The following is a 25,157-nucleotide window of genomic DNA, read 5'->3' as shown; positions in this document are numbered from 1 at the left end:
CGAACCTGCAGCTGTGAAGTGCTCTCACAACTAACAAGGCTAATTCCTCATTTGAAACAGCCTTCAGCTGTGTAGCTAGATGCTGCTCACAATCAAAGGGAGTGAAATTGACTTTCAGGATTAAAAAGCTGCAGCAAGGATCTGTCCTGGAAGTGTTCGTTAGGACAGACAGGTTGTAGCTGTGTTTGCCCCTGGTATTGGTCTCCATAATATTTAAAGATGGCTTGAAGGCCTCACAAATGCAAAGCCCCTAATTCACCCCCCCTCCCTTCCCACCCCCGCCGGCCCAGGGACGATCCTCGGCCTGGAACGTTTCAGCCCCTGACTAAGCCCACTTTCCCTGAGCCCTCCTGAACACAGGGGCAGCAGTTCTAGTGCCTTTGAGCTGCAAGCTGGAAAATAAAAATGGCAAATCACTTCGCCTCAGAAGCCATCGCGCCAGCTTCACATTTTTAAAAAGGAGTTCAAAATGACACCTGATTGATTTCTCACGGTTGAGGCGGCTAATTCCCGGGAGTCTGCTGCATTTGACTTCAATCTCGCGGAAGACATTGAAATGAATGCAAATGACAGTTAATGATATGCTTGCCATTTTTGGGCGAGATCCGGGACTCGCCATCGGGAGCGGACTGGGTGAATTGCGAACTGGTTTGTGTCTGGCGTGAAACTCAGTATTGGCTTTTCCCATTATTTACCAAGCGCACCCAGATCCACGCCGGGCACAACGCGGTGGTTGAATTGTGCCCTATGATTTCCCTGTCAGTTACCTATTCCACTGCTGAATTTGAGACCAGGAAGCGATCAGCCATGATTTGATTGAATGGCGGAGCAGGCTCGATGGGCTGATTTCCCTACTTCTGCTCCTAAATCCTATGTTCCTATTGTAGTGATCTCTGACAGGCGAAAGGATCAACCCACCTGATCAAACGCATACAGTCTGGACTCACAAAGTTTTTTGTTAGAATGGGACTTTTTAAATGTTGATTGACTTTGTACAGTCATTAATACCATCCCATTCTGTACACAGCGTTACTTGTTTTATCTGTTCCCAGTTGACTTAATTCATTATGTTTGTTTAGTTTTCGTTACACCATACAGAAAACCTGTAGCACATTAAAAAGGGGGAGATGTGATGATCTCTGTAGGTGCATGCACACAAGGGGTTAATGGGTAGATAGCAGCACCACATGATCACCATAGGGCTGGACCAACAGAGGTATAAAGGGCAGCCACACGGGGTCTCTGTCTCTCTCGGGTGTGCTGTGAACAGGGAAACATCAGAATCACATAGATAGTTAGTGGAGTTACATTTAGTTACAATTGTTAAATCTTGTTATCCAATTCCTAGTTCCCATGTTAAGGTAAAGAACTCACGCATTAATAGTTATAGTTACTCAATAAATCTTTGTTGTTACTGGACGAGTTTGAGTCTTCTTCAACAAGATTCAGAGGGCCTCACCATCAGCCAAGGATTGAGTAACACGTGTTATCAACCACGCAGGTAATACTACACCTATGATCCTAAGGTCCGAGATACTATAACCTTTTGAGCACCAGATATGTGTGCATATCAGTGAAGAAGCAATGCTGAGGATAGACCATTCCAATAAAGCCACCAAAGCATTTGTAGGTAAACAAGAAATATAAACTCAAGTAAACATTGCTTTCATTGGGATTTTGCTGACTAGATAATCAAGATAACAGAATATAATTTGGGCACGCAGATTTAGCCCCTGTAATAGTGTTGCATTTTTCAAATGATTTTGAATTTAATGAATAAACATCTTACCCAGAACACCAGCCATAACACAGATGAAAATACAGTCTGTCTCGTTTTTACTCACTGCAACAGAAATAAATCTTTAATGAAGCTATTCCTTATTAATGTACTGGACTCCATCATATAGCTAATGATATAGAGAGAATAATAACATTTGAAGTAATTTCTCAGTAAAAGTAACCTGATATCCTCTAAGGGCCAATGATATAAAAATAATTATGCTTTAATGCCAGTGTCGCTCTTAATTATCAGGACATAAGGAAGAGCGGGCTGAAGGTACCTCTCTGGCTGATTTTTCTTTCTGTGAAAAAGCTGATGCCAGCTATGTAGCTTGTACGTCCCAATGACTGGCAGATCATTTCAAATAGAACATCCCTTCAGGAGTCCACAAGAGGCAGACATTTGAACATTCTCAGCCAGCCGATGCAGGCAAAACTTCCCTCTCAGACGTTCCCAGACAAGGTTTTGCCTGGCAACTCCAGAAGCCTGGGCATTTATGCTGCGCTGTGAACCATCCGACAAAGTGATTCAAATTGATAACTTCGGATGCTTCCGACAGTTTTATACCAATAGTTAATCTGAAAGAGTTGGAAGGAACAAAAGCCCTTCTAATTTTAGAGTAACGATTTTAAAGATGCAGACCGAACCTCACACAGCACTCCGCAACCCCCAAACATCCTAACCCGTTGGGGCTCCCGACATCTCCTCACAACTGAACAGACAGTTTCCCACACCTGCATTGAGTTCAGAATCATTAATTCTCCACCGCATCGAGGATGAACACAACTCTCCCACATCCAGGACCACTAACTCTCTCCCATGTCGAGGGTCACTAACTCTCTCCAACGTCCAGGATCACTAACTCTCTCCTGTGTCCAGGATCACTAACTCTCTCCCATGTCCAGGATCACTGACTCTCTCCCATGTCCTGGATCACTAACTCTCTCCCGTGTCCCGGATCACGAACTCTCTCCCACGTCCAGGATCACTAACACTCTCCCGTGTCCAGGATCACTAACTCTCTCCCGTGTCCAGGATCACTAATGCTCTGCCATGTCCAGAATCACTAACTCTCTCCCGTGTCCAGGATCACTAACTCCAGGATCACTAACGCTCTCAAATGTCCAGGATCACTAACTCTCTCCTATGTCCAGGATCACTGACTCCCTCCCATGTCCAGGATCACTGACTCTCTCCCATGTCCTGGATCACTAACTCTCTCCCGTGTCCAGGATCACGAACTCTCTCCCACGTCCAGGATCACTAACACTCTCCCGTGTCCAGGATCACTAACTCTCTCCCGTGTCCAGGATCACTAACTCTCTCCCGTGTCCAGGATCACTAATGCGCTGCCATGTCCAGAATCACTAACTCTCTCCCATGTCCAGGATCACTAACTCCAGGATCACTAACGCTCTCAAATGTCCAGGATCACTAACTCTCTCCCATGTCCAGGATCACTAATTCTCTCCCATGTCCAGGGTCACGAACTCTCTCCACAGTCCAAGATCACTAACTCTCTCCCGTGTCCAGGATCACTAACTCTCTCCTATGTCCAGGATCACTGACTCCCTCCCATGTCCAGGATCACTAACTCTCTCCCATGTCCTGGATCACTAACTCTCTCCCATGTCCAGGATCACTAACTCTCTCCCGTGTCCAGGATCACTAACTCTCTCCCGTGTCCAGGATCACTAACTCTCTCCCATGTCAAGGATCACTAACACTCTCCCGTGTCCAGTATCACTAACTCTCCCATGTCCAGCATCACTAACTCTCTCCCATGTCCAGGATCACTAATTCTCTTCTATGTCCAGGATCACTAACTCTCTCCCATGTCCACGATCACTCAAAGCTCTCCCATGTCCAGGATCACTCACTCTCTCCCATGTCCAGGATCGCTAAACGCACTTACATGTCCAGGGTCACTAATTCTCTCCCAAGTCCAGGGTCACTAACGCTTTTGCATGTCCAGGACCACTAACGATCTCCCATGACCAGGATCACTAACTCTCTCCCTGTTCAGGATCACTAACTTTCTCCCATGTCCACGATCACTAACTCTCTCCCGTGTCCAGGATCGCTAACGCAGTTGCAGGTCCAGGGTCACTAACTCTCTCCCATGTCCAGGATCACTAACTCGCTCCCATGTCCAGGATCACTAACTCTCTCCCATCTCCAGTATCACTAACTCTCTCCCATGTACAGGATCATTAACTCTCTCCCATGTCCAGGATCACTAACTCTCTCCAAAGTCCAGGATCAATAAATCTCTTCCATGACCAGGATCATTAACTGTCTCTCGTGTCCATGATCATTAACTCTCTCCCATGTCCAGGATCACTAACTCTCTCCCGTGCCCAGGATCACTAACTGTCTCCCGTGTCCAGGATCACTAACTCTCTCCCATGTCCAGGATCACTAACTCTCTCCCATGTCCAGGATCACAAACTCACTCCCATCTCCAGGATCACTAACTCTCTCCCATCTCCAGGATCACTAACTCTCTCCCATGTCCAGGATCACTAACTCTCTCCCATCTCCAGGAGCACTAACTCTCTCCCGTGTCCAGGATCACTAAATCTCTCCCATGTCCAGGATTACTAACTCGCTCCCATGTCCAGGATCACTAACTCTCCCAAGTCCAGCATCACTAACTCTCACCCATGTCCAGGATCACTAATTCTCTTCTATGTCCAGGATCACTAACTCTCTCCCGTGTCCAGGATCACTAACTGTCTCCCGTGTCCAGGATCACTAACTCTCTCCCATGTCCAGGATCACTAACTCTCTCCCTTGTCCAGGATCACTAACTCTCTCCCTTGTCCAGGATCACTAACTCTCTCCCTTGTACAGGATCACTAATTCTTTCCCGTGTCGAGGATCACTAACTCTGTCTTTGTCCAGGATCACTTACTCTCTCCCGTGTCCAGGATCACTAACTCTCTCCCGTGTCCAGGATCACTAACTCTCATGTCCAGCGTCACTATCTCTCTCCCATGTCCAGGATCACTAACTCACTCCCATGTCCAGGATCACTAACTCTCTCCCATCTCCAGGATCACTAACTCTCATGTCCATGATCACTAACTCTCTCCCTTGTCCAGGATCACTAACTCTCTCCCATGTCCAGGATCACTAACTCTCTCCCGTGTCCAGGATCACAAACTCTCCCCATCTCCAGGATCACTAACTCTCTCCCATCTCCAGGATCACTAACTCTCTCCCATGTCCAGGATCACTAACTCGTTCCCATCTCCAGGAGCACTAACTCTCTCCCGTGTCCAGGATCACTAAATCTCTCCCATGTCCAGGATTACTAACTCTCTCCCATGTCCAGGATCACTAACTCTTCCACGTGCAGCATCACTAACTCTCTCCCATGTCCAGGATCACTAATTCTCTTCAATGTCCAGGATCACTAATTCTCTCCCATGTCCAGGATCACTAACTCTCTCCCGTGTCCAGGATCACTAACTCTCATGTCCAGCATCACTAACTCTCTCCCTTGTCCAGGATCACTAACTCGCTCCCATGTCCAGGATCACTAACTCTCTCCCATCTCCAGGATCACTAACTCTCATGTCTAGCATCACTAACTCTCTCCCTTGTCCAGGATCACGAACTCTCTCCCATGTCCAGGATCACTAACTTTCTCCCATCTCCAGGATCACAAACTCTCCCCATCTCCAGGATCGCTAACACCCTCCCGTGTCCAGGATCACTAACTCGCTCCCATGTCCAGGATCACTAACTCTCTCCCATCTCCAGGATCACTAACTCTCATGTCCAGCATCACTAACTCTCTCCCTTGTCCAGGATCACTAACTCTCTCCCATGACCAGGATCACTAACTCTCTCCCGTGTCCAGGATCACTAACTCGCTCCCATGTCCAGGAACACTAACTCTCTCCCATCTCCAGGATCACTAACTCTCATCTCCAGGATCACTAACTCTCTCCCATGTCCAGGATCACTAACTCTCTCCCATCTCCAGGATCACAAACTCTCCCCATCTCCAGGATCGCTAACACCCTCCCATGTCCAGGATCACTAACTCGCTCCCATGTCCAGGATCACTAACTCTCTCCCATCTCCAGGATCACTAACTCTCATGTCCAGCATCACTAACTCTCTCCCTTGTCCAGGATCACTAACTCTCTCCCATGACCAGGATCACTAACTCTCTCCCGTGTCCAGGATCACTAACTCGCTCCCATGTCCAGGATCACTAACTCTCTCCCATCTCCAGGATCACTAACTCTCATCTCCAGGATCACTAACTCTCTCCCATCTCCAGGATCACTAACTCTCTCCCATGTCCAGGATCGCTAACTCTCTCCCGTCTCCAGGAGCACTAACTCTCTCCCGTGTCCAGGATCACTAAATCTCTCCCATGTCCAGGATTACTAACTCTCTCCCATGTCCAGGATCACTAACTCTCTCCCATCTCCAGGAGCACTAACTCTCTCCCGTGTCAAGGATCACTAAATCTCTCCCATGTCCAGGATTACTAACTCTCTCCCATGTCCAGGATCACTAACTCTCCCATGTCCAGCATCACTAACTCTCTCCTTGTCCAGGATCACTAATTCTCTTCTATGTCCAGGATCACTAACTCTCTCCCAAGTCCAGGACCACTAACTCTCTCCCTTGTCCAGGATCACTAATTCTCTCGCATATCCAGGATTACTAACTCACTCCCTTGTCCAGGATCACTAACTCTCTCCCTTGTCCGGGATCACTAACTCTCTCCCTTGTACAGGATCACAAACTCTCTCCCGTGTCCAGGATCACTAACTCTCTCCAGTGTCCAGGATCACTAACTCTCCCATGTCCAGCATCACTAACTCTCTCCTTGTCCAGGATCACTAATTCTCTTCTATGTCCAGGATCACTAACTCTCTCCCAAGTCCAGGATCACTAACTCTCTCCCTTGTCCAGGATCACTAATTCTCTCGCATATCCAGGATTACTAACTCTCTCCCTTGTCCAGGATCACTAACTCTCTCCCTTGTCCGGGATCACTAACTCTCTCCCTTGTACAGGATCACTAATTCTTTCCTGTGACGAGGATCGCTAACTCTCTCTTTGTCAAGGATCACTTACTCTCTCCCGTGTCCAGGGTCACTAACTCTCTCCCATGTCCAGGATCACTAACTCTCATGTCCAGCATCACTAACTCTCTCCCTTGTCCAAGATCACTAACTCTCCCCCATGTCCAGGGTTACTACCTCACTACCACCTTCAGGATCACTAACTCTCTCCCATGTCCAGAATCACTAACTCTCTCCCATGTCCAGGATCACAAACTCTCCCCCATGTCCAGGATTACTAACTCACTCCCATCTCCAGGATCACTGACTCTCTCCCATGTACAGGATCATTAACTCTCTCCCATGTCCAGGATCACTAACTCTCTCCCATGTCCAGGATCAATAAACCTCTTCCATGACCAGGATCATTAACTGTCTCTCGTGTCCATGATCATTAACTCTCTCCCATGTCCAGGATCACTAACTCTCTCCCGTGCCCAGGATCACTAACTGTCTCCCGTGTCCAGGATCACTAACTCTCTCCCATGTCCAGGATCACTAACTCTCTCCCATGTCCAGGATCACAAACTCACTCCCATCTCCAGGATCACTAACTCTGTCCCATCTCCAGGATCACTAACTCTCTCCCATGTCCAGGATCACTAACTCTCTCCCATCTCCAGGAGCACTAACTCTCTCCCGTGTCCAGGATCACTAAATCTCTCCCATGTCCAGGATCACTAACACTCTCCCATGTCCAGGATCACTAACTCTCTCCCGTGTCCAGGATCACTAATGCTCTGCCATGTCCAGAATCACTAACTCTCTCCCGTGTCCAGGATCACTAACTCCAGGATCACTAACGCTCTCAAATGTCCAGGATCACTAACTCTCTCCTATGTCCAGGATCACTGACTCCCTCCCATGTCCAGGATCACTGACTCTCTCCCATGTCCTGGATCACTAACTCTCTCCCGTGTCCAGGATCACGAACTCTCTCCCACGTCCAGGATCACTAACACTCTCCCGTGTCCAGGATCACTAACTCTCTCCCGTGTCCAGGATCACTAACTCTCTCCCGTGTCCAGGATCACTAATGCGCTGCCATGTCCAGAATCACTAACTCTCTCCCATGTCCAGGATCACTAACTCCAGGATCACTAACGCTCTCAAATGTCCAGGATCACTAACTCTCTCCCATGTCCAGGATCACTAATTCTCTCCCATGTCCAGGGTCACGAACTCTCTCCACAGTCCAAGATCACTAACTCTCTCCCGTGTCCAGGATCACTAACTCTCTCCTATGTCCAGGATCACTGACTCCCTCCCATGTCCAGGATCACTAACTCTCTCCCATGTCCTGGATCACTAACTCTCTCCCATGTCCAGGATCACTAACTCTCTCCCGTGTCCAGGATCACTAACTCTCTCCCGTGTCCAGGATCACTAACTCTCTCCCATGTCAAGGATCACTAACACTCTCCCGTGTCCAGTATCACTAACTCTCCCATGTCCAGCATCACTAACTCTCTCCCATGTCCAGGATCACTAATTCTCTTCTATGTCCAGGATCACTAACTCTCTCCCATGTCCACGATCACTCAAAGCTCTCCCATGTCCAGGATCACTCACTCTCTCCCATGTCCAGGATCGCTAAACGCACTTACATGTCCAGGGTCACTAATTCTCTCCCAAGTCCAGGGTCACTAACGCTTTTGCATGTCCAGGACCACTAACGATCTCCCATGACCAGGATCACTAACTCTCTCCCTGTTCAGGATCACTAACTTTCTCCCATGTCCACGATCACTAACTCTCTCCCGTGTCCAGGATCGCTAACGCAGTTGCAGGTCCAGGGTCACTAACTCTCTCCCATGTCCAGGATCACTAACTCGCTCCCATGTCCAGGATCACTAACTCTCTCCCATCTCCAGTATCACTAACTCTCTCCCATGTACAGGATCATTAACTCTCTCCCATGTCCAGGATCACTAACTCTCTCCAAAGTCCAGGATCAATAAATCTCTTCCATGACCAGGATCATTAACTGTCTCTCGTGTCCATGATCATTAACTCTCTCCCATGTCCAGGATCACTAACTCTCTCCCGTGCCCAGGATCACTAACTGTCTCCCGTGTCCAGGATCACTAACTCTCTCCCATGTCCAGGATCACTAACTCTCTCCCATGTCCAGGATCACAAACTCACTCCCATCTCCAGGATCACTAACTCTCTCCCATCTCCAGGATCACTAACTCTCTCCCATGTCCAGGATCACTAACTCTCTCCCATCTCCAGGAGCACTAACTCTCTCCCGTGTCCAGGATCACTAAATCTCTCCCATGTCCAGGATTACTAACTCGCTCCCATGTCCAGGATCACTAACTCTCCCAAGTCCAGCATCACTAACTCTCACCCATGTCCAGGATCACTAATTCTCTTCTATGTCCAGGATCACTAACTCTCTCCCGTGTCCAGGATCACTAACTGTCTCCCGTGTCCAGGATCACTAACTCTCTCCCATGTCCAGGATCACTAACTCTCTCCCTTGTCCAGGATCACTAACTCTCTCCCTTGTCCAGGATCACTAACTCTCTCCCTTGTACAGGATCACTAATTCTTTCCCGTGTCGAGGATCACTAACTCTGTCTTTGTCCAGGATCACTTACTCTCTCCCGTGTCCAGGATCACTAACTCTCTCCCGTGTCCAGGATCACTAACTCTCATGTCCAGCGTCACTATCTCTCTCCCATGTCCAGGATCACTAACTCACTCCCATGTCCAGGATCACTAACTCTCTCCCATCTCCAGGATCACTAACTCTCATGTCCATGATCACTAACTCTCTCCCTTGTCCAGGATCACTAACTCTCTCCCATGTCCAGGATCACTAACTCTCTCCCGTGTCCAGGATCACAAACTCTCCCCATCTCCAGGATCACTAACTCTCTCCCATCTCCAGGATCACTAACTCTCTCCCATGTCCAGGATCACTAACTCGTTCCCATCTCCAGGAGCACTAACTCTCTCCCGTGTCCAGGATCACTAAATCTCTCCCATGTCCAGGATTACTAACTCTCTCCCATGTCCAGGATCACTAACTCTTCCACGTGCAGCATCACTAACTCTCTCCCATGTCCAGGATCACTAATTCTCTTCAATGTCCAGGATCACTAATTCTCTCCCATGTCCAGGATCACTAACTCTCTCCCGTGTCCAGGATCACTAACTCTCATGTCCAGCATCACTAACTCTCTCCCTTGTCCAGGATCACTAACTCGCTCCCATGTCCAGGATCACTAACTCTCTCCCATCTCCAGGATCACTAACTCTCATGTCTAGCATCACTAACTCTCTCCCTTGTCCAGGATCACGAACTCTCTCCCATGTCCAGGATCACTAACTTTCTCCCATCTCCAGGATCACAAACTCTCCCCATCTCCAGGATCGCTAACACCCTCCCGTGTCCAGGATCACTAACTCGCTCCCATGTCCAGGATCACTAACTCTCTCCCATCTCCAGGATCACTAACTCTCATGTCCAGCATCACTAACTCTCTCCCTTGTCCAGGATCACTAACTCTCTCCCATGACCAGGATCACTAACTCTCTCCCGTGTCCAGGATCACTAACTCGCTCCCATGTCCAGGAACACTAACTCTCTCCCATCTCCAGGATCACTAACTCTCATCTCCAGGATCACTAACTCTCTCCCATGTCCAGGATCACTAACTCTCTCCCATCTCCAGGATCACAAACTCTCCCCATCTCCAGGATCGCTAACACCCTCCCATGTCCAGGATCACTAACTCGCTCCCATGTCCAGGATCACTAACTCTCTCCCATCTCCAGGATCACTAACTCTCATGTCCAGCATCACTAACTCTCTCCCTTGTCCAGGATCACTAACTCTCTCCCATGACCAGGATCACTAACTCTCTCCCGTGTCCAGGATCACTAACTCGCTCCCATGTCCAGGATCACTAACTCTCTCCCATCTCCAGGATCACTAACTCTCATCTCCAGGATCACTAACTCTCTCCCATCTCCAGGATCACTAACTCTCTCCCATGTCCAGGATCGCTAACTCTCTCCCGTCTCCAGGAGCACTAACTCTCTCCCGTGTCCAGGATCACTAAATCTCTCCCATGTCCAGGATTACTAACTCTCTCCCATGTCCAGGATCACTAACTCTCTCCCATCTCCAGGAGCACTAACTCTCTCCCGTGTCAAGGATCACTAAATCTCTCCCATGTCCAGGATTACTAACTCTCTCCCATGTCCAGGATCACTAACTCTCCCATGTCCAGCATCACTAACTCTCTCCTTGTCCAGGATCACTAATTCTCTTCTATGTCCAGGATCACTAACTCTCTCCCAAGTCCAGGATCACTAACTCTCTCCCTTGTCCAGGATCACTAATTCTCTCGCATATCCAGGATTACTAACTCACTCCCTTGTCCAGGATCACTAACTCTCTCCCTTGTCCGGGATCACTAACTCTCTCCCTTGTACAGGATCACAAACTCTCTCCCGTGTCCAGGATCACTAACTCTCTCCAGTGTCCAGGATCACTAACTCTCCCATGTCCAGCATCACTAACTCTCTCCTTGTCCAGGATCACTAATTCTCTTCTATGTCCAGGATCACTAACTCTCTCCCAAGTCCAGGATCACTAACTCTCTCCCTTGTCCAGGATCACTAATTCTCTCGCATATCCAGGATTACTAACTCTCTCCCTTGTCCAGGATCACTAACTCTCTCCCTTGTCCGGGATCACTAACTCTCTCCCTTGTACAGGATCACTAATTCTTTCCTGTGACGAGGATCGCTAACTCTCTCTTTGTCAAGGATCACTTACTCTCTCCCGTGTCCAGGGTCACTAACTCTCTCCCATGTCCAGGATCACTAACTCTCATGTCCAGCATCACTAACTCTCTCCCTTGTCCAAGATCACTAACTCTCCCCCATGTCCAGGGTTACTAACTCACTACCACCTTCAGGATCACTAACTCTCTCCCATGTCCAGAATCACTAACTCTCTCCCATGTCCAGGATCACAAACTCTCCCCCATGTCCAGGATTACTAACTCACTCCCATCTCCAGGATCACTGACTCTCTCCCATGTACAGGATCATTAACTCTCTCCCATGTCCAGGATCACTAACTCTCTCCCATGTCCAGGATCAATAAACCTCTTCCATGACCAGGATCATTAACTGTCTCTCGTGTCCATGATCATTAACTCTCTCCCATGTCCAGGATCACTAACTCTCTCCCGTGCCCAGGATCACTAACTGTCTCCCGTGTCCAGGATCACTAACTCTCTCCCATGTCCAGGATCACTAACTCTCTCCCATGTCCAGGATCACAAACTCACTCCCATCTCCAGGATCACTAACTCTGTCCCATCTCCAGGATCACTAACTCTCTCCCATGTCCAGGATCACTAACTCTCTCCCATCTCCAGGAGCACTAACTCTCTCCCGTGTCCAGGATCACTAAATCTCTCCCATGTCCAGGATTACTAACTCGCTCCCATGTCCAGGATCACTAACTCTCCCAAGTCCAGCATCACTAACTCTCACCCATGTCCAGGATCACTAATTCTCTTCTATGTCCAGGATCACTAACTCTCTCCCGTGTCCAGGATCACTAACTGTCTCCCGTGTCCAGGATCGCTAACTCTCTCCCATGTCCAGGATCACTAACTCTCTCCCTTGTCCAGGATCACTAACTCTCTCCCTTGTCCAGGATCACTAACTCTCTCCCTTGTACAGGATCACTAATTCTTTCCCGTGTCGAGGATCACTAACTCTGTCTTTGTCCAGGATCACTTACTCTCTCCAGTGTCCAGGATCACTAACTCTCTCCCGTGTCCAGGATCACTAACTCTCATGTCCAGCGTCACTATCTCTCTCCCATGTCCAGGATCACTAACTCACTCCCATGTCCAGGATCACTAACTCTCTCCCATCTCCAGGATCACTAACTCTCATGTCCATGATCACTAACTCTCTCCCTTGTCCAGGATCACTAACTCTCTCCCATGTCCAGGATCACTAACTCTCTCCCGTGTCCAGGATCACAAACTCTCCCCATCTCCAGGATCACTAACTCTCTCCCATCTCCAGGATCACTAACTCTCTCCCATGTCCAGGATCACTAACTCGTTCCCATCTCCAGGAGCACTAACTCTCTCCCGTGTCCAGGATCACTAAATCTCTCCCATGTCCAGGATTACTAACTCTCTCCCATGTCCAGGATCACTAACTCTTCCACGTGCAGCATCACTAACTCTCTCCCATGTCCAGGATCACTAATTCTCTTCAATGTCCAGGATCACTAATTCTCTCCCATGTCCAGGATCACTAACTCTCTCCCGTGTCCAGGATCACTAACTCTCATGTCCAGCATCACTAACTCTCTCCCTTGTCCAGGATCACTAACTCGCTCCCATGTCCAGGATCACTAACTCTCTCCCATCTCCAGGATCACTAACTCTCATGTCTAGCATCACTAACTCTCTCCCTTGTCCAGGATCACGAACTCTCTCCCATGTCCAGGATCACTAACTCTCTCCCATCTCCAGGATCACAAACTCTCCCCATCTCCAGGATCGCTAACACCCTCCCGTGTCCAGGATCACTAACTCGCTCCCATGTCCAGGATCACTAACTCTCTCCCATCTCCAGGATCACTAACTCTCATGTCCAGCATCACTAACTCTCTCCCTTGTCCAGGATCACTAACTCTCTCCCATGACCAGGATCACTAACTCTCTCCCGTGTCCAGGATCACTAACTCGCTCCCATGTCCAGGATCACTAACTCTCTCCCATCTCCAGGATCACTAACTCTCATCTCCAGGATCACTAACTCTCTCCCATGTCCAGGATCACTAACTCTCTCCCATCTCCAGGATCACAAACTCTCCCTTACTCCAGGATCGCTAACACCCTCCCGTGTCCAGGATCACTAACTCGCTCCCATGTCCAGGATCACTAACTCTCTCCCATCTCCAGGATCACTAACTCTCATGTCCAGCATCACTAACTCTCTCCCTTGTCCAGGATCACTAACTCTCTCCCATGACCAGGGTCACTAACTCTCTCCCGTGTCCAGGATCACTAACTCGCTCCCATGTCCAGGATCACTAACTCTCTCCCATCTCCAGGATCACTAACTCTCATCTCCAGGATCACTAACTCTCTCCCATCTCCAGGATCACTAACTCTCTCCCATGTCCAGGATCGCTAACTCTCTCCCGTCTCCAGGAGCACTAACTCTCTCCCGTGTCCAGGATCACTAAATCTCTCCCATGTCCAGGATTACTAACTCTCTCCCATGTCCAGGATCACTAACTCTCTCCCATCTCCAGGAGCACTAACTCTCTCCCGTGTCAAGGGTCACTAAATCTCTCCCATGTCCAGGATTACTAACTCTCTCCCATGTCCAGGATCACTAACTCTCCCATGTCCAGCATCACTAACTCTCTCCTTGTCCAGGATGACTAATTCTCTTCTATGTCCAGGATCACTAACTCTCTCCCAAGTCCAGGATCACTAACTCTCTCCCTTGTCCAGGATCACTAATTCTCTCGCATATCCAGGATTACTAACTCTCTCCCTCGTCCAGGATCACTAACTCTCTCCCTTGTCCGGGATCACTAACTCTCTCCCTTGTACAGGATCACAAACTCTCTCCCGTGTCCAGGATCACTAACTCTCTCCAGTGTCCAGGATCACTAACTCTCCCATGTCCAGCATCACTAACTCTCTCCTTGTCCAGGATCACTAATTCTCTTCTATGTCCAGGATCACTAACTCTCTCCCAAGTCCAGGATCACTAACTCTCTCCCTTGTCCAGGATCACTAATTCTCTCGCATATCCAGGATTACTAACTCTCTCCCTTGTCCAGGATCACTAACTCTCTCCCTTGTCCGGGATCACTAACTCTCTCCCTTGTACAGGATCACTAATTCTTTCCTGTGACGAGGATCGCTAACTCTCTCTTTGTCAAGGATCACTTACTCTCTCCCGTGTCCAGGGTCACTAACTCTCTCCCATGTCCAGGATCACTAACTCTCATGTCCAGCATCACTTACTCTCTCCCTTGTCCAAGATCACTAACTCTCCCCCATGTCCAAGGTTACTAACTCACTACCACCTTCAGGATCACTAACTCTCTCCCATGTCCAGAATCACTAACTCTCTCCCATGTCCAGGATCACAAACTCTCCCCCATGTCCAGGATTACTAACTCACTCCCATCTCCAGGATCACTGACTCTCTCCCATCTCCAGGATCACTAACTCTCTCCCATGTCCAGGATCACTAACTCTCTCCCATCTCCAGGATCACTAACTCTCTCCCATGTCCAGGATCACTAACTCTCTCCCATGTCCAGGATCACTAACTCTCTCCCGTGCCCAGGATCACTAACTCTCTCCCATGTCCAGGATCACTAACTCTCTACCATCTCCAGGTTCACTAACTCTCTCCCATGTCCATGATCACTAACTCTCTCCAGTGTCCAGGATCACTAACTCTCTCCCATGTCCAGGATCACTAACTCTCTCCCGTGTCCAGGATCATTAACTCTCTCCCATCTCCAGGATCATTAACTCGCTCCCATGTCCAGGATCACTAACTCTCTCCCGTGTCCAGGATCACTAATTCATTCCATGTCCAGGATCACTATCTCTCTCCCATGTCCAGGATCACTAACTCTCTCCCATGTCCAGGTTCACTAACTCTCTCCCATGACCATGATCACTAACTCTCTCCAGTGTCCAGGTTCCCTAACTCTTTCCCATGTCCAGGATCACTAACTCTCTCCCGTGGCCAAGGTCATTAACTCTCACCCGTGTCCAGGATCACTAACTCTCTCCCGTGTCCAGGATCACCAACTCTCTCCCGTGTCCAGGATCACTAACTCTCTCCCGTGTCCAGGATCACAAACTGTCTCCCGTGTCCAGGATCACTAAAGCTCTCCCATCTCAAGGATCATTAACTCGCTCCCATGTCCAGGATCTCTAACTCTCGCCCATATCCAGGATCACTAACTTTCTCCCATCTCCAGGATCACTAACTCTCTCCTGTGTCCATGATTACTAATTCTCTCCCGTGTCCAGGATCACTAACTCTCTCCCGTGTCCAGGATCACTAATTAATTCCATGTCAAGGATCACTAACTCTCTTCCATGTCCTGGATCACTAACTCTCTCCAATGTCCAGGATCACTATCTCTCTCCCATGACCAGGATCACTAACTCGCTCCCATGTCCAGGATCACTAACTCTCTCCCATCTCCAGGATCACTAACTCTCATCTCCAGGATCACTAACTCTCTCCCATCTCCAGGATCACTAATTCTCTCCCATGTCCAGGATCACTAACTCTCATGTCCAGCATCATTTACTCTCTCCCTTGTCCAAGATCATTAATCTCCCCCATGTCCAAGGTTACTAACTCACTACCACCTTCAGGATCACTAACTCTCTCCCATGTCCAGAATCACTAACTCTCTCCCATGTCCAGGATCACAAACTCTCCCCCATGTCCAGGATTACTAACTCACTCCCATCTCCAGGATCACTGACTCTCTCCCATCTCCAGGATCACTAACTCTCTCCCATGTCCAGGATCACTAACTCTCTCCCATCTCCAGGATCACTAACTCTCTCCCATGTCCAGGATCACTAACTCTCTCCCATGTCCAGGATCACTAACTCTCTCCCGTGCCCAGGATCACTAACTCTCTCCCATGTCCAGGATCACTAACTCTCTACCATCTCCAGGTTCACTAACTCTCTCCCATGTCCATGATCACTAACTCTCTCCAGTGTCCAGGATCACTAACTCTCTCCCATGTCCAGGATCACTAACTCTCTCCCGTGTCCAGGATCATTAACTCTCTCCCATCTCCAGGATCATTAACTCGCTCCCATGTCCAGGATCACTAACTCTCTCCCGTGTCCAGGATCACTAATTCATTCCATGTCCAGGATCACTATCTCTCTCCCATGTCCAGGATCACTAACTCTCTCCCATGTCCAGGTTCACTAACTCTCTCCCATGACCATGATCACTAACTCTCTCCAGTGTCCAGGTTCCCTAACTCTTTCCCATGTCCAGGATCACTAACTCTCTCCCGTGGCCAAGGTCATTAACTCTCACCCGTGTCCAGGATCACTAACTCTCTCCCGTGTCCAGGATCACCAACTCTCTCCCGTGTCCAGGATCACTAACTCTCTCCCGTGTCCAGGATCACAAACTGTCTCCCGTGTCCAGGATCACTAAAGCTCTCCCATCTCAAGGATCATTAACTCGCTCCCATGTCCAGGATCTCTAACTCTCGCCCATATCCAGGATCACTAACTTTCTCCCATCTCCAGGATCACTAACTCTCTCCTGTGTCCATGATTACTAATTCTCTCCCGTGTCCAGGATCACTAACTCTCTCCCGTGTCCAGGATCACTAATTAATTCCATGTCAAGGATCACTAACTCTCTTCCATGTCCTGGATCACTAACTCTCTCCAATGTCCAGGATCACTATCTCTCTCCCATGACCAGGATCACTAACTCTCTCCCGTGTCCAGGATCACTAACTCGCTCCCATGTCCAGGATCACTAACTCTCTCCCATCTCCAGGATCACTAACTCTCATCTCCAGGATCACTAACTCTCTCCCATCTCCAGGATCACTAATTCTCTCCCATGTCCAGGATCGCTAACTCTCTCCCGTCTCCAGGAGAACTAACTCTCTCCCGTGTCCAGGATCACTAATTCTCTTCTATGTCCAGGATCACTAACTCTCTCCCATGTCCAGGATCACTAACTCTCTCCTTGTCCAGGATCACTAATTCTCTCGCATATCCAGGATTACTAACTCTCTCCCTTGTCCAGGATCACTAACTCTCTCCCTTGTCCAGGATCACTAACTCTCTCCCTTGTACAGGATCACTAATTCTTTCCCGTGTCGAGGATCGCTAACTCTCTCTTTGTCAAGGATCACTTCCTCTCTCCCGTGTCCAGGGTCACTAACTCTCTCCCGTGTCCAGGATCACTAACTCTCATGTCCAGCACCACTAACTCTCTCCCTTGTCCAGGATCACTAACTCTCTCCCATGACCAGGATCACTAACTCTCTCCCGTGTCCAGGATCACAAACTCTCCCCCATGTCCAGGATTACTAACTCACTACCACCTTCAGGATCACTGATTCTCTCCCATCTCCAGGATCACTAACTCTCTCCCATGTCCAGGATCACTAACTCTCTCCCATCTCCAGGATCACTAACTCTCTCCCATGTCCAGGATCACTAACTCTCTCCCATGTCCAGGATCACTAACTCTCTCCCGTGCCCAGGATCACTAACTCTCTCCCATGTCCAGGATCACTAACTCTCTCCCATCTCCAGGTTCACTAACTCTCTCCCGTGTCCAGGATCACTAACTCTCTCCTGTGTCCAGGATCACTAACTCTCTCCCGTGTCCAGGATCACTAACTCTCTCCCGTGTCCAGGATCACTATCTCTCTCCCGTGCCCAGGATCACAAACTCTCTCCCGTGTCCAGGATCACTAACTCTCTCCCATCTCCAGGATCATTAACTCGCTCCCATGTCCAGGATCACTAACTCTCTCTCGTGTCCAGGATCACTAATTCATTCCATGTCCAGGATCACTAATTCTCTTCCATGTCCTGGATCACTAACTCTCTCCAATGTCCAGGATCACTATCTCTCTCCCATGTCCAGGATCACTAACTCTCTCCCATGTCCATGATCACTAACTCTCTCCAGTGTCCAGGTTCACTAACTCTCTCCCATGTCCAGGATCACTAACTCTCTCCCGTGTCCAGGATCATTAACTATCTCCCATCTCCAGGATCAGTAACTCGCTCCCATGTCCAGGATCACTAACTCTCTCCCGTGTCCAGGATCACTAATTCATTCCATGTCCAGGATCACTAACTCTCTCCCATGTCCAGGTTCACTAACTCTCTCCCATGACCATGATCACTAACTCTCTCCAGTGTCCAGGATCACTAAATCTTTCCCATGTCCAGGATCACTAACTCTCTCCCGTGGCCAAGGTCATTAACTCGCACCCGTGTCCAGGATCACTAACTCTCTCCCGTGTCCAGGATCACTAACTCTCTCCCGTGTCCAGGATCACTAACTCTCTCCCGTGTCCAGGATCACAAACTCTCTCCCGTGTCCAGGATCACTAAAGCTCTCCCATCTCAAGGATCATTAACTCGCTCCCATGTCCAGGATCTCTAACTCTCTCCCATATCCAGGATCACTAACTCTCTCCCATCTCCAGGATCACTAACTCTCTCCTGTGTCCATGATTACTAATTCTCTCCCGTGTCCAGGATCACTAACTCTCTCCCGTGTCCAGGATCACTAATTAATTCCATGTCAAGCATCACTAACTCTCTTTCATGTCCTGGATCACTAACTCTCTCCAATGTCCAGGATCACTATCTCTCTCCCATGACTAGGATCACTAACTCTCTCCCGTGTCCAGGATCACTAACTCGCTCCCATGTCCAGGATCACTAACTCTCTCCCATCTCCAGGATCACTAATTCTCTCCCATGTCCAGGATCGCTAACTCTCTCCCGTCTCCAGGAGCACTAACTCTCTCTCGTGTCCAGGATCACTAAATCTCTCCCATGTCCAGGATTACTAACTCTCTCCCATGTCCAGGATCACGAACTCTCACATGTCCAGCATCACTAACTCTCTCCTTGTCCAGGATCACTAATTCTCTTCTATGTCCAGGATCACTAACTCTCTCCCATGTCCAGGATCACTAACTCTCTCCCTTGTCCAGGATCACTAATTCTCTCGCATATCCAGGATTACTAACTCTCTCCCATGTCCAGGTTCACTAACTCTCTCCCATGACCATGATCACTAACTCTCTCCAGTGTCCAGGTTCCCTAACTCTTTCCCATGTCCAGGATCACTAACTCTCTCCCGTGGCCAAGGTCATTAACTCTCACCCGTGTCCAGGATCACTAACTCTCTCCCGTGTCCAGGATCACCAACTCTCTCCCGTGTCCAGGATCACTAACTCTCTCCCGTGTCCAGGATCACAAACTGTCTCCCGTGTCCAGGATCACTAAAGCTCTCCCATCTCAAGGATCATTAACTCGCTCCCATGTCCAGGATCTCTAACTCTCGCCCATATCCAGGATCACTAACTTTCTCCCATCTCCAGGATCACTAACTCTCTCCTGTGTCCATGATTACTAATTCTCTCCCGTGTCCAGGATCACTAACTCTCTCCCGTGTCCAGGATCACTAATTAATTCCATGTCAAGGATCACTAACTCTCTTCCATGTCCTGGATCACTAACTCTCTCCAATGTCCAGGATCACTATCTCTCTCCCATGACCAGGATCACTAACTCTCTCCCGTGTCCAGGATCACTAACTCGCTCCCATGTCCAGGATCACTAACTCTCTCCCATCTCCAGGATCACTAACTCTCATCTCCAGGATCACTAACTCTCTCCCATCTCCAGGATCACTAATTCTCTCCCATGTCCAGGATCACTAACTCTCATGTCCAGCATCACTTACTCTCTCCCTTGTCCAAGATCACTAACTCTCCCCCATGTCCAAGGTTACTAACTCACTACCACCTTCAGGATCACTAACTCTCTCCCATGTCCAGAATCACTAACTCTCTCCCATGTCCAGGATCACAAACTCTCCCCCATGTCCAGGATTACTAACTCACTCCCATCTCCAGGATCACTGACTCTCTCCCATCTCCAGGATCACTAACTCTCTCCCATGTCCAGGATCACTAACTCTCTCCCATCTCCAGGATCACTAACTCTCTCCCATGTCCAGGATCACTAACTCTCTCCCATGTCCAGGATCACTAACTCTCTCCCGTGCCCAGGATCACTAACTCTCTCCCATGTCCAGGATCACTAACTCTCTACCATCTCCAGGTTCACTAACTCTCTCCCATGTCCATGATCACTAACTCTCTCCAGTGTCCAGGATCACTAACTCTCTCCCATGTCCAGGATCACTAACTCTCTCCCGTGTCCAGGATCATTAACTCTCTCCCATCTCCAGGATCATTAACTCGCTCCCATGTCCAGGATCACTAACTCTCTCCCGTGTCCAGGATCACTAATTCATTCCATGTCCAGGATCACTATCTCTCTCCCATGTCCAGGATCACTAACTCTCTCCCATGTCCAGGTTCACTAACTCTCTCCCATGACCATGATCACTAACTCTCTCCAGTGTCCAGGTTCCCTAACTCTTTCCCATGTCCAGGATCACTAACTCTCTCCCGTGGCCAAGGTCATTAACTCTCACCCGTGTCCAGGATCACTAACTCTCTCCCGTGTCCAGGATCACCAACTCTCTCCCGTGTCCAGGATCACTAACTCTCTCCCGTGTCCAGGATCACAAACTGTCTCCCGTGTCCAGGATCACTAAAGCTCTCCCATCTCAAGGATCATTAACTCGCTCCCATGTCCAGGATCTCTAACTCTCGCCCATATCCAGGATCACTAACTTTCTCCCATCTCCAGGATCACTAACTCTCTCCTGTGTCCATGATTACTAATTCTCTCCCGTGTCCAGGATCACTAACTCTCTCCCGTGTCCAGGATCACTAATTAATTCCATGTCAAGGATCACTAACTCTCTTCCATGTCCTGGATCACTAACTCTCTCCAATGTCCAGGATCACTATCTCTCTCCCATGACCAGGATCACTAACTCTCTCCCGTGTCCAGGATCACTAACTCGCTCCCATGTCCAGGATCACTAACTCTCTCCCATCTCCAGGATCACTAACTCTCATCTCCAGGATCACTAACTCTCTCCCATCTCCAGGATCACTAATTCTCTCCCATGTCCAGGATCGCTAACTCTCTCCCGTCTCCAGGAGAACTAACTCTCTCCCGTGTCCAGGATCACTAATTCTCTTCTATGTCCAGGATCACTAACTCTCTCCCATGTCCAGGATCACTAACTCTCTCCTTGTCCAGGATCACTAATTCTCTCGCATATCCAGGATTACTAACTCTCTCCCTTGTCCAGGATCACTAACTCTCTCCCTTGTCCAGGATCACTAACTCTCTCCCTTGTACAGGATCACTAATTCTTTCCCGTGTCGAGGATCGCTAACTCTCTCTTTGTCAAGGATCACTTCCTCTCTCCCGTGTCCAGGGTCACTAACTCTCTCCCGTGTCCAGGATCACTAACTCTCATGTCCAGCACCACTAACTCTCTCCCTTGTCCAGGATCACTAACTCTCTCCCATGACCAGGATCACTAACTCTCTCCCGTGTCCAGGATCACAAACTCTCCCCCATGTCCAGGATTACTAACTCACTACCACCTTCAGGATCACTGATTCTCTCCCATCTCCAGGATCACTAACTCTCTCCCATGTCCAGGATCACTAACTCTCTCCCATCTCCAGGATCACTAACTCTCTCCCATGTCCAGGATCACTAACTCTCTCCCATGTCCAGGATCACTAACTCTCTCCCGTGCCCAGGATCACTAACTCTCTCCCATGTCCAGGATCACTAACTCTCTCCCATCTCCAGGTTCACTAACTCTCTCCCGTGTCCAGGATCACTAACTCTCTCCTGTGTCCAGGATCACTAACTCTCTCCCGTGTCCAGGATCACTAACTCTCTCCCGTGTCCAGGATCACTATCTCTCTCCCGTGCCCAGGATCACAAACTCTCTCCCGTGTCCAGGATCACTAACTCTCTCCCATCTCCAGGATCATTAACTCGCTCCCATGTCCAGGATCACTAACTCTCTCTCGTGTCCAGGATCACTAATTCATTCCATGTCCAGGATCACTAATTCTCTTCCATGTCCTGGATCACTAACTCTCTCCAATGTCCAGGATCACTATCTCTCTCCCATGTCCAGGATCACTAACTCTCTCCCATGTCCATGATCACTAACTCTCTCCAGTGTCCAGGTTCACTAACTCTCTCCCATGTCCAGGATCACTAACTCTCTCCCGTGTCCAGGATCATTAACTATCTCCCATCTCCAGGATCATTAACTCGCTCCCATGTCCAGGATCACTAACTCTCTCCCGTGTCCAGGATCACTAATTCATTCCATGTCCAGGATCACTAACTCTCTCCCATGTCCAGGTTCACTAACTCTCTCCCATGACCATGATCACTAACTCTCTCCAGTGTCCAGGATCACTAAATCTTTCCCATGTCCAGGATCACTAACTCTCTCCCGTGGCCAAGGTCATTAACTCGCACCCGTGTCCAGGATCACTAACTCTCTCCCGTGTCCAGGATCACTAACTCTCTCCCGTGTCCAGGATCACTAACTCTCTCCCGTGTCCAGGATCACAAACTCTCTCCCGTGTCCAGGATCACTAAAGCTCTCCCATCTCAAGGATCATTAACTCGCTCCCATGTCCAGGATCTCTAACTCTCTCCCATATCCAGGATCACTAACTCTCTCCCATCTCCAGGATCACTAACTCTCTCCTGTGTCCATGATTACTAATTCTCTCCCGTGTCCAGGATCACTAACTCTCTCCCGTGTCCAGGATCACTAATTAATTCCATGTCAAGCATCACTAACTCTCTTCCATGTCCTGGATCACTAACTCTCTCCAATGTCCAGGATCACTATCTCTCTCCCATGACTAGGATCACTAACTCTCTCCCGTGTCCAGGATCACTAACTCGCTCCCATGTCCAGGATCACTAACTCTCTCCCATCTCCAGGATCACTAATTCTCTCCCATGTCCAGGATCGCTAACTCTCTCCCGTCTCCAGGAGCACTAACTCTCTCTCGTGTCCAGGATCACTAAATCTCTCCCATGTCCAGGATTACTAACTCTCTCCCATGTCCAGGATCACTAGCTCTCTCCCATCTCCAGGAGCACTAACTCTCTCCCGTGTCCAGGATCACTAAATCTCTCCCATGTCCAGGATTACTAACTCTCTCCCATGTCCAGGATCACGAACTCTCACATGTCCAGCATCACTAACTCTCTCCTTGTCCAGGATCACTAATTCTCTTCTATGTCCAGGATCACTAACTCTCTCCCATGTCCAGGATCACTAACTCTCTCCCTTGTCCAGGATCACTAATTCTCTCGCATATCCAGGATTACTAACTCTCTCCCTTGTCCAGGATCACTAACTCTCTCCCTTGTCCAGGATCACTAACTCTCTCCCTTGTACAGGATCACTAATTCTTTCCCGTGTCGAGGATCGCTAACTCTCTCTTTGTCAAGGATTACTTACTCTCTCCCGTGTCCAGGGTCACTAACTCTCTCCCGTGTCCAGGATCACTAACTCTCATGTCCAGCATCACTAACTCTCTCCCTTGTCCAGGATCACTAACTCTCTCCCATGACCAGGATCACTAACTCTCTACCGTGTCCAGGATCACAAACTCTCCCCCATGTCCAGGATTACTAACTCACTACCACCTTCAGGATCACTGACTCTCTCCCATCTCCAGGATCACTAACTCTCTCCCATGTCCAGGATCACTAACTCTCTCCCATCTCCAGGATCACTAACTCTCTCCCATGTCCAGGATCACTAACTCTCTCCCATGTCCAGGATCACTAACTCTCTCCCGTGCCCAGGATCACTAACTCTCTCCCATGTCCAGGATCACTAACTCTCTCCCATCTCCAGGTTCACTAACTCTCTCCCATGTCCATGATCACTAACTCTCTCCAGTGTCCAGGATCACTAATTCTCTCCCATGTCCAGGATCACTAACTCTCTCCCGTGTCCAGGATCATTAACTCTCTCCTGTGTCCAGGATCACTAACTCTCTCCCGTGTCCAGGATCACTAACTCTCTCCCGTGTCCAGGATCACTAACTCTCTCCCGTGCCCAGGATCACAAACTCTCTCCCGTGTCCAGGATCACTAACTCTCTGCCATCTCCAGGATCATTAACTCGCTCCCATGACCAGGATCACTAACTCTCTCCCGTGTCCAGGATCACTAATTCATTCCATGTCCTGGATCACTAATTCTCTTCCATGTCCTGGATCACTAACTCTCTCCAATGTCCAGGATCACTATCTCTCTCCCATGTCCAGGATCACTAACTCTCTCCCATGTCCAGGTTCACTAACTCTCTCCCATGACCATGATCACTAACTCTCTCCAGTGTCCAGGATCACTAACTCTTTCCCATGTCCAGGATCACTAACTCTCTCCCGTGGCCAAGGTCATTAACTCTCTCCCGTGTCCAGGATCACTAACTCTCTCCCGTGTCCAGGATCACTAACTCTCTCCCGTGTCCAGGATCACAAA

The 25,157-nt window shown here is 49.0% G+C and overlaps 1 protein-coding gene across 2 annotated transcripts in view; it reads right to left on the bottom strand.

The window, feature by feature from the left end:
• LOC140386018 (HERV-H LTR-associating protein 1) overlaps positions 1-25,157 on the bottom strand; it is a 113,541-nt gene that overhangs the window by 41,026 nt on the left and 47,358 nt on the right. For both annotated transcript variants that reach the window (XM_072468632.1, XM_072468633.1), the window contains exon 7: positions 1,790-1,843. In XM_072468632.1, coding sequence (XP_072324733.1) covers positions 1,790-1,843 — 54 coding nt within the window. The remainder of the gene's footprint in view (positions 1-1,789; positions 1,844-25,157) is intronic.

Source organism: Scyliorhinus torazame, chromosome 11, assembly GCF_047496885.1.
Source record: "Scyliorhinus torazame isolate Kashiwa2021f chromosome 11, sScyTor2.1, whole genome shotgun sequence".
Lineage (NCBI taxonomy): Eukaryota > Metazoa > Chordata > Chondrichthyes > Carcharhiniformes > Scyliorhinidae > Scyliorhinus > Scyliorhinus torazame.
The sequence above is the reverse complement of the archived record's forward strand: the minus strand, read 5'-3'. Positions and strand labels throughout refer to the sequence as shown.